General features: G+C 43.7%; 1 protein-coding gene across 4 annotated transcripts in view; it reads left to right on the forward strand.

Annotated features, from left to right (window-relative positions):
• Positions 1 to 5,559, forward strand: part of LOC109465993 (nuclear hormone receptor FTZ-F1 beta-like) — a 20,945-nt gene extending 15,386 nt beyond the window's left edge. The window contains exons 3-10 of one of the 4 annotated variants that reach the window (XM_019763499.1): positions 529 to 1,394; positions 2,161 to 2,255; positions 2,841 to 2,967; positions 3,409 to 3,623; positions 3,791 to 3,933; positions 4,178 to 4,398; positions 4,729 to 4,896; positions 5,207 to 5,559. In XM_019763499.1, coding sequence (XP_019619058.1) covers positions 529 to 1,394; positions 2,161 to 2,255; positions 2,841 to 2,967; positions 3,409 to 3,623; positions 3,791 to 3,933; positions 4,178 to 4,398; positions 4,729 to 4,896; positions 5,207 to 5,400 — 2,029 coding nt within the window. In that variant the 3' untranslated portion in view covers positions 5,401 to 5,559. Of the gene's footprint in view, positions 1 to 10; positions 1,395 to 2,160; positions 2,256 to 2,840; positions 2,968 to 3,408; positions 3,624 to 3,790; positions 3,934 to 4,177; positions 4,399 to 4,728; positions 4,897 to 5,206 lie in introns of all 4 variants that reach the window. The other 3 variants (XM_019763496.1, XM_019763497.1, XM_019763498.1) reach the window with 3 other exon arrangements.
• Positions 5,560 to 10,680: the final 5,121 nt, after the last annotated feature.

The following is a 10,680-nucleotide window of genomic DNA, read 5'->3' on the forward strand; positions in this document are numbered from 1 at the left end:
GACCATACAGATCGAGGTACCGGCTGTCCTGATGTTCCCCACACAACAGATGCCACCAAACGGCTCCCAACAGGTGTCTGGACCACCTGTCATTACGGTAAACTCCGGCCTCACAAACGGTGTTCCAAGCAGCGTCCCTCAGATAATGTTTCAGAACCTGTCACCGCATCAGCTGCCAGTTGATGCAAGGCTAACCCAACAAGCTAAACCTCCTCCAGAAAGCGTTCAACCCCAGATCTTGTCGTTTGAAATACCACTAAAGGGAAACCAAATCAACGGGATCAACACTCCTGGTCAGGCTACTTCGATGGCCGCGTCGAACCAAATGACGGCTGCAATTGGACAACACACTATTGCAGCCGCAGAATACAAGATCATGCCACAGTCAGGCCAACAATCGGAACCAAAGCAGGTGTACACATCCATGAGTTATCAGGGCCACACTACTTCGACGTCTACAACGACGGAGGCCTGCACGTCTTTGGTTAGGTTGAGGCTGAACGGAGCTACGGCAAGCCAGAAAGGACAGTATGCTGCACCATACAAGCAAGATGAATCGCCGTTGCCTGTCCAGCAGCGACCAAACTATGATACGGCCCCCCCGCCTAAAGATATGCTGGCGGGACAATCACATAACGTCTGTCTGGACACTGGGACACAAATTTACTCCGCACAAGACACTGCAGCAGGACGCAAGAGCGCAGATACACTGACACAACAGCAGCCACCATTCATGATAATACCGAACGAAGTCAACGGGATGTTTCAGTGTCCCGAGCTTGACATCCACAGCATCATGCTGGAAACACACGTCACCAAACAACAACCTGTCCAGATGAAGCAACACCCCGCCATGATGCCGAACAATGCACTGTACTCTCCTGGACAAAATAGGCCAAAAGAAAACTCGCCCATCAATGGCAGAAATGTACAATACTTGTTGGAAAGGAATGGTTTGAATCAGAGTGCAGTTGGACAACTGACCACCCAAGCTTTTGGTGACCCCCGGCCTGGTCAACATACTCCAAAGCCGTACCAAGTCCACTGGCCGATCATCACAAGACACCAGGACATCCCGGGTCAAAATGTATATCCTTCTCGCGAAACTCACTTTCCTCCAGGAGGGCCGTCTTATGTCGCTCAGACTTCGTCCAAAAACAACACATCAGACTTATACAAGCTTCTGAACGCCCCGAGAAACCAGGACCACGACGGGGCCCAAAACCTCAGTTTCCCGAGCTGTACGCCGCCAGGGACGGGCAGTCTGACGGCGACACCCCAGTCCACTCCACGGGCAAGTCCGGAGCTCCAGTACGGTCTCCGGGAGGCGGAGACCAACGGAGGCATACACAGGCTGCTTCTGCCCAGGACGGGGCCAATGGAACAAGTGCGAGGTAAGGCTAAAACTTAGAACAGATTTCTTCCAACTCTTTTCTGTCTTACTCATATGAAATTCAAACTCTACAACTGGATGATTAAGGAGATGTTGTACAGTGGATTCGTGTGATTTTGGGCCCAGTCCAATTGTTTCATCACTTTCTTTGGTTATGAACATATCTTTTGTCAGTTTGGGTAAATATTAAGAAGTTCCCGTTGGCTGACCACCAGCAAGTGGTAGGATAATGTCATTATTTAAAGCAACCAAGAAAGTTGTGTGTTTTATTTTGATTCATTGTCACACAATGTTCTCTAAAATGACATTTGATACATGTGTAAGGTGATGAATTTACCGTTCTTTTTCTGCTTAAAGGATTAAGTAGATATATGTCTCCTTTCATCAATACACAAGTAAATATTTAGCATGTAAATATTTATCTTTTGCCCCACCCTGTCACCTGCACGTGATAAGCACATGCTGGCAGAACACTGACCAAAATGGCTGGTCTCTGCTGTTACCATGGTGTTACATCCATGCGGACGTCATGTTTGTGTTGTTTCTTTGTAGGGGTACATGTATAACAGTTAGAAACACTCCAGTGAGATGTCTCTTTTTCTGTGCTAAATATGTGTAAAAGGGGCTACTACGGTACTGCAACAGTAGTCACGCTTTATTCATAAGTTAGAAAGGAAGAACGAACGAACGAACGAACGAACGAACGAACGAACGACATTGTCAGTCACTCGTTCTTCCTCCGTTCACTGTTGTGTGGTGTGTTCCAGTTGAGAAGCTGTGTGTGGTGTGTAGGGACCAGGCTTCCGGGTTACACTACGGCGCCATGGCATGCGAGGGCTGCAAGGGATTCTTCAAACGGACGGTCAGTCAACTAACCCAGTTGTTATAACGTGTAACTAAATGTATATAGTGTTGCTTTGTTAATTTCTTTAGTTTGTAATAGTCGTTTTAAATGAGGATGTAGTACTGTTCAATGGGGAACATAAGTCAACATCTTTTATCTAGTGATAAATGTTGGTATCGCTTGACGTAAATATTTGGCTCTCTTAACGATCGCCCTACTAGCTGGACATCTTACCGTTTCAGTGTCCTACTAGTACCCATCTGTAGCAATGCATGAGTGGCTGGACTTGTCCTCTGTTCTAGATTTAGATTTGGATTGAGAACCTTGCAGACAAAGCACAATTTTCCACGTTACGTTTTAAACTCATATTTTCTTGCATTTGATTTCATCATTCCACCGGCCCCTTTGAAACAGATTCCGTGTGCATGCCTATGACATTGAAGGGTGATTGCTAACTAAAATTTACCACACTTAATCTATGAGTGGCGACTAAAGGAAGCAGCGTTCACGAATGTCTATATATGTAAGCCTGCACCTTTTGTAATCCAAAGAACAGATTGCATGAAGTGATGGACGAACATATTGTTGTGATATTTCCTCCAGGTACAGAACAGGCGACTGTACGCATGCGTGCGCGGAGACTACAGATGTGAGGTGATGATGCAGAAGAGGAACCTGTGTCAGGGCTGCCGCCTGAGACGGTGCATGCGCAATGGCATGATGATCGCAGGTGAAACGAGAGGAATAGTACAGATTATCTAAGGATAAATGCAGGAGTGTATGATATAAACATTACTTACAATTGTCTGACATGCCATATACTATAGGTTCCTATCTTTATTAGAATGGTACCTCAACAGTCATACAAATAAATAGACGGACAAGCAGACAGTGTGAAACGCAAAGCAAACAGATGCAATCAAATTCTTACATTGTGTAAATATTTTTAATATGCAACTCTACTGCAATTTGACTTCAAGACTGTGTATTTCGTTTATGTTTAAAAAAATTAATGTGCATCTTTGAACGCAAGTCAGCTTTGACAGGCTGCAATGTTCGTGATTAAGCAATAAACCATTTTGATTGATTGATTGATTGATTGATTGAAAGGTAACAGATGCTACAACAGAGAAATAAACAATACTTCCTGACAAAGGTCTTATTTTCCCAGCTGTCCGAGAGGACCGTGTGCCTGGAGGCCGGGCCAAACGGAGACGGAGGGAGTGGATGAATAAGAAACTGGACGTGACAAAACAGCAACCTGTTTCTCCTGACCCGGAGACCGGCAGTGGTATCGACAGCCAAGAGGGGACTATGACGGGAAAGGACAGCCCTACGTCACATCCGGTAGCCTCCAGCAGCAGGCTTGTGAATGAACTTCTGGCGGTAAGTTTTAGAATATTGGTACATCAATGGTCTATGTAGTTTTAGTGCTCATTAAAGCCCATTTGGGTAATGTAGACGCAATTTCGGCCGCCAAAAAGTAATTTCTAAATTTTTTTATGTAGGCAAAAGAAATGTGTAAAAGCTGACTTTTTTGTCGACATTTCCAGTGTGAAGAACCCGAGGTGAACTTCAAGAGCGACGGCGACGCAACTGAGCATGCGCACATCCTGTACGACCTGGAGGACGGGCGGTGCCACACTGCGCATGCGATACAAAACCTGGGAAACTATTTGGTGGCCAGGCTTGTTAGGTTAGTAGTTATAACTTTCTGTGATTACAGTGAAGATTATCGTATGTTTTCAGATAAGATAGCTGTTTCTTAGATAATCCTATAAAAAACATTGTCCTTTCCAAACACCTGAATGCAGGGTAAGTTTTTGTCCATTCTTTATATTTGTGAGGGTAGTGGGAGGGGGCACCTATGTTTACTACAAGCTCTCACAGAATGTCTCAGTCCTGATTTCTCACCTGTAATGTCTGCTGTACCGTTTCAGGTGGCTGAAGCTGTTCCCCTGCCAGGACAAGTTTGAACAGCAGGACCTGTCCAGACTTCTGAGCAACAAATGGATGGAGCTGACTCTCATGGACAGCATCGTGCAACCGAGGCTGTATCCACGGCAACGGGATGACGTCACAGACATGCCCCGGATGACGCTGATGCAGAGGATCTACTACAACGAGCTGAGGTTACAGAAGTACCTCGCCACGGCGAAAGGTAACATGCTACTAGAAAAAAAAACTTGATTCAATCTCTCATTTTATTTCTCACTGTCACACACACACACACACACACACACACACACACACACACACACGCACACACACACACACACACACACACACACAGGCACGCACGCACGCACACAGAGAGAGAGAGAGAGAGGCAGAGAGAGAACAAACAAACAAACAATATGGCAGGGACGTCTGGACAGAAGCAGACATAGTACACGGTACCCAAATTTGCCTTTAAACTCTTAAGGTGTCGATGATATGAAGGACAAGTGCTTATGATAACTTTATTTTTTTGAATCTCGCTTGCACTCAGGGTCCACACTTAACAACAACATACGGGACACCGGAGAAAGGAGAAGACAGACGGACGAACTTACTGACATCTTGGAGCGTCTGCATCACGTGACAACATCGCTGCGAAAGTTGCACATGAGCAGGGAAGAATACGTCATCTTGAAGGCCATGGTGCTTCTCAATCAAGGTCATTACGTCTTCCATGGTTTACGTAAGAGAAGTCAAGCTCTTCAGACATAGTTTTAGAAAATTACCTTTCATCATGTAAATCCTCAACTCCCTTTCTATGTTCTTTTATCTTTGTTATGGGCAATTAACCTTTGGGCATGAATTTGCAATAAACTCATTATAATAATTTTTTCTTCTATCAATTGAATGAGCGGGGCGTAACGGCTATGGAAGAAGTACTTGAAATGCTTTGTCACTCTTTTCCATTGCATGAGGAGTGAGGGGGCTTGTCATTTGTTTACGATATCGTTGTACATTGTACTCCATAGACGGCCCTCTCGACACGACACCTGTGCTGTACCAGCTGCTGGACGAACTGTGCCTCACGGAAAACTGTCGTGCAGATCCGTCCCGCCTGGGGTCGCTGCTAGTACGTCTGCCCGAACTTACATCTGCTGCCATAATCGTCAAGGAGGAGGACGGCAGACTACCCTTCTTCTTGGACGCGCTTCTTTGCAGATGAAAACTTTTTTTGCCCAAGAGATGTGAAATAGTTTTACTTCATTCCATTTTTGACTGTTAGACGTCAAACATAGTTACAAAATACAAACCTTTGAATGGTGCTACTTTAATGTACAATAGAGTGGTTGATACCAGGTACGTATTCACTCTCTTTCTGGTATGAAAAGGCTGTTGTGCATTGATGAATACTGTACATATGTTTTTCTGTGTTAGAAGATAAACCGCAGTTATATCAGCAGCATGTACATGTATTTATCCCTTGTATTGTATGGTTTTCCGTTGTGTGTGATATGATACCGTATAGACCCACAAAATTATGTTTGTATTGAATGATTACTAATGGCTGACTGGAGCATAACGACAAGAACGAAGCCAAATAAATCATGTAAGTAACGTTAAATGATGTTGACCGGAAGGTCCCATGATTTATCCAATAAAGCAATTTGTTCACAACACCTTGTCTGTACCTTGTGTTTTTATTCACGCTTTATCGAAAAAAATTGGCACAACAGAACATTTACTCTGATGGAGCCTTTCTTTACAACCGAACACAAAGAAACGACCTACGATTCCAAATCACAAGCACCAGGAAAACCTCTGAGGCCATGTTATGCATGGCGTGGCTCTTACGAAAGTTATACTACCAGGGTTATCCAGCAAAAAAAGAACAAATGCCTCTTAAGTATTGCTACACTTAGGTCAATTTAGAGTCAGTTAGGATGTGGCGACTGAAAGAAAACATTGATAGGAATATAAATAGAAAACCGAGAAGTGTTGAGAGAAGATATTTGTCAGATCATCTGTGGTGCCCCAACTGTCGAGACTAAGGAATAGATGAGATGAGTTACCCACGGCCAGGCACGCTGTTGTACTGGAGCTTGATGCCGCTCTCCTGGTGGTTCCCGTCCGTCAGCATGGTGACCTCCACCGTAGCGTCCCCGGTGAAGGTGGACGGCGGGGGCCGCGGACTGTACTTACCGCCGCCGCAGTACGTCTGGCCCGGCCGTCTGCCATCCACGACAATCGTCACGTTGTCAAACTTGCAGCTGTGATATTCCTCCACGACAAAGTGGAGGAACCTTAGGACGACGCTTCTGCAAAACAAACAAATAAACAAACATTGAAACAAAATACAAATTGAAGCTATGGCTGTCGGGTTTACAAACAGATCTGGCAAAGGATCAGAAATAAGTCAACTGTACGATATGAAATTTTAACAAAAGACAGTCCAACTTTTAGATAAGATGTTCTGCGTTTGAACTTACTTCAGTGGACTGGTCCAAAATATCCACGTGCGACACATGTTGGGAGGGTAGTCATCCGGGTATCCTGGGGACGAGACCGTCCCGTTGCCGGCAAATACCCTGGTCGTGTGATTCTTGTGGCAGGGAGTGAAGGGCTGGATTGTGAAGCTTGAGAAAGTACGGGTGGTTATTGGGGATGTGCGGGTGGTTATTGGGGATGTACGGGTGGGTATTTTCGCATCTGGAGGAGTGTTATCGGTTTGAAGTGCAGAGGTAGTCGACGATATCAGTAACGGAGAAGTGGTTATTTTGTATGAACGATTGGTTATTTGCCGAGGCAGGTGAGTTTGAGCGTATCTGACAGAGTTGACAGTAGTTAGAAGAGAAGTCGTCAGTTGTGAGCGGTTAGCGAGAGTGCGAGGGGAGGAGGGAGTGATGTTACGGGCAGCAGGACCAGGGACAGCCGGCGGGGTGGACACAAGGTTCGGGAGAGAGGTCTTCATCGGAGACGGAGTGGGGGCCGACGACAGGAGAGGTCTGCCTTGGTCATGAGTGGGCGCGGTAGAAGTACCCTACAAGTGAGAATGTGACCACACGAATAAGAAACTATCCAATGCAAAATGAAAAAAAGCTTACAGTCTTGCAAATGACAAAATTGTTCTGAAAAACTGTCATGATTTTTATTTTTTTTTTATTTGCAAATTCAACAAGGACAATACAAGACAAGGTGGTGAGGTACTCTAGCTATAGCTAATTTTAGCCTCACCACCAAACATAGAATACAATTACAATACATAACAAAAAACAGAGAACAGCAAGTGGGTGGGATGGGTCGTTAAATAGTACAAAGAAATGTTTAGTAGGCTATATAATAAGTCAATCGAGTACAAACCGTTTGGTGTCAACAATATAAGTTTGAGTGGTTAGCAAGATATTACAGTTTGTATCATAGTATAAATCAGGTAATCCTCTAAGTAAAATATCACATAACAATTGTTCAGACATATTGAAAACATCAAAATCAAAGCCTACCACATTCTGGAGATTGCTGAGTAGGGTGACTCTTTGTTGATTATATAAAGGGCAGTGTAAAAGAAAATGTATGACACTCTCACAACGAGACCCGCAGATACAAGCAGCACTAGGGGCTAAATTTCTTAAGAATAAGCTGTGGTTAAGACTACAGGTCCCGATGCGGAGACGCGTGAGTAATGCGCAGGTGTACCTGGGGCCGATGCTAAAATGTCGGTAAAAAGGCGAACGTACTGACTTTACTAAGTACTTCTTATACAATGAAAGATTCAGAGATCGAACAGCTACATCAAGACCATTCCAGTGATGCGTAGCATATGGAATGAAAGACTTTTTATACCTAGTTGTAAGACAAAGCGGTAGCCGTAAATTAGATTTAATAAACTGTCATGATTAAAGTTTGACAGAGTTCAGAGATCTTTTTGTTTACCTTGTTGATTTTGGCCACCCTCACCGCTGCTGCCGTTGTGTTGCTGTTTCCAGGCGGGGCCACCATGAAAACCACGATCGTGGTCAGGGTGGACAACAGGATGCCTGCGAAAAACAGGATAGCGCCGCAGTAAAATTTATTGGACGGCATGTTCACTTCTCATTCCTCTGCACAGAATCAGCGTCGTCTTTTATAAGTACAATTGCTGTTGTGTTTATGTATAAACCGAAACGTCGTTCAGCGGAAATACGTCTGTCATGAAGCTGATATTGCTTTGAAAATCTGAAATATCTTTCACAAACATCCCCGAATGACAAACAAACATCTGTTTTCACCACTGCGGGAGCGCCGTGTCTAGACGTGGTGGGCGGAATCCTAAGATGAGAGTGGGTTACCTGCCTTCTGGCGTAACTTTTACCCTTCTTGGGTAGAAAGAAAGTTTTAAAAGTCGTGAAGTTATAGACGAGTTGTACAGCAATGGGCGATTATATGTCGCCTTACGAATGTTCTTTTTCTAGCTGCTAGAAGTGGATTTGATGATACAACTGTATTTATGATTCACCCCCACAATTCAAGCTTCTAACAGTTATATCAAATGTCTTCTATTACAATGACAGAAAGGGATAATTGATCATGGTAAATACTTAACTAACAATGATATTGCTGTGTGTTGAAAGACGAATAAACGCCCGTTGTGTGTACTGCTGATGAACCCTTATTTCTGTTGAAAACAACAGATATTGACGCAGGATGAGGAAAACTACTATACTGCTGTGCTCGTGTACATGTGTGTAGACTTGGTTTAAAAGTTTTCATAAAGAAAACACACACAAAAGACTGGCTTCCAGTTTCAGCAAAGGGTTCCTATGTACCGTATTATATTCTACTCATGATAAAGGGCCACACAGTTCTCCATTGATCCAACACAAGTCCCTGGTCGTATTCATATCGTCACGTTTAAATTCAACTTGTTGTACGCGGCCTAGCTGGGGTCAAAGCAAACACAATTTACACAAAGACGTACGCCTGCGATAGTTCGCAGTGGCAAGGTTTGGTACAGGTGCATTGTATACAGCTTAGGCCAGGCTAATCAGTCGTCTTAGACCGGGTAAAGGGGCACGATTGGAGACTCTGCTGTCGGTTTCTGAAATTCGTGTACGGCAAAGATGAAGGGATCTCTGACACTCATGCTTCTGTTGGTCGCCTCAGTGGTGGCCATGAAACTCCCTCGGGTGCAGAAAATCTGCGACGAAGCTGTCATGTCTGGTGCGGATCTCGGACTTGACGGCACCGATGCCACAGAAGAGCTGAAGCCTCAAGTGCATGAATCTTCACGATTGGGTAAAACAGTAATTACAAGTACTACAACTGTCGCCTAATTTATACATGGAATACTACGTTTTACAATTATACAAAACAATAAGGTAAAGTTTTTTCGTTAAACAACTTAACCACGAATTATGAAGGGTTACGCTGGATGTAATACCCGCACACAGAAGAAGAGTGGTTTCCAACAAGCTTTTGGCTAGCTCAGTCCAGGGACCATTGTCAAGTAACTCTAGTGTGTGGATATAACCTTTTAAGTTTTCATAATGTTGTGTACTGTCACAGGAGAGCTTCCATAAGAAAATTTTTCTTCGTCACTCATTTTTTGTACTGTTCAACTACGTGTGATTTAGTGACATGCATGGATCCCGGTTGATACTGAAATACAATACCGCACTGTTAACCTACTCAGATGACTGCCTGCCGGAGGCCATTGACTACTGGAAGGGATGAAGGATTGTGAGACATCATTCAGTGCTCCAGTGCTTCATGACGTAACCGAGCTCAAAGATGCACCGTTGTTACAGGCCTCCAGCGTCAGATATAGCTTAATTATATAAAGCCCTTGGCAGTGTTTGAAAATGTTGTTGTTGATCATCAGGAGTCACAGTTTCATTTAAAGCAAGTTCACAGACATTAAGCTGCCAATACCATGCTACTACTGTACTAGAAAAGAGACAAAAAAGCATGCATTAATTCATTCATAAAGTATTCATTCGTTCAACTAGAAATCTGTCCAGTATAGTTTATGAAAATGCTACGCTCGGCATCTTGAAAGCAACTTTTCAATTCAAAAACGACAAATGACGTTAACAGGGAGTTACGTCAGGAAGTCATTGAGATATGAACAAAGAATCAGAAACACCATTGATCACTCGCAAGTCTGTACAAGTTCAGCTGTTCGATTGATATTCATATCAACATTATGTGTAAAGCCCAACTAATCGATGGCCAATTGAATACTATAATTGTATACAGCAAATTTCTGAAGTGCCAGTCACTGCAGTAGCGCTTCAGGTTCGTTTAAAAACTTTCTGATGATCTGTACGGTTCAAAGTCAGGCCAACTCTTATTATGAATTTCTGATCTTTGTTGGTATGCGTTAGAATATGAATAAACGTACATTGTGTTCACTGCTGAGTCCTGTCTTTCTGTGTGTCGAAAACAACAGTTATTGATGTAGGATGAGGAAAAATACTTGCACCACCTTTTTCATGATCACTACTACTAGTACTACTACTACTACTAC

The sequence above is a fragment of the Branchiostoma belcheri genome, unplaced genomic scaffold, assembly GCF_001625305.1.
Source record: "Branchiostoma belcheri isolate BF01 breed outbred unplaced genomic scaffold, Haploidv18h27 scaffold16, whole genome shotgun sequence".
Taxonomy (NCBI): Eukaryota; Metazoa; Chordata; class Leptocardii; order Amphioxiformes; family Branchiostomatidae; genus Branchiostoma; species Branchiostoma belcheri.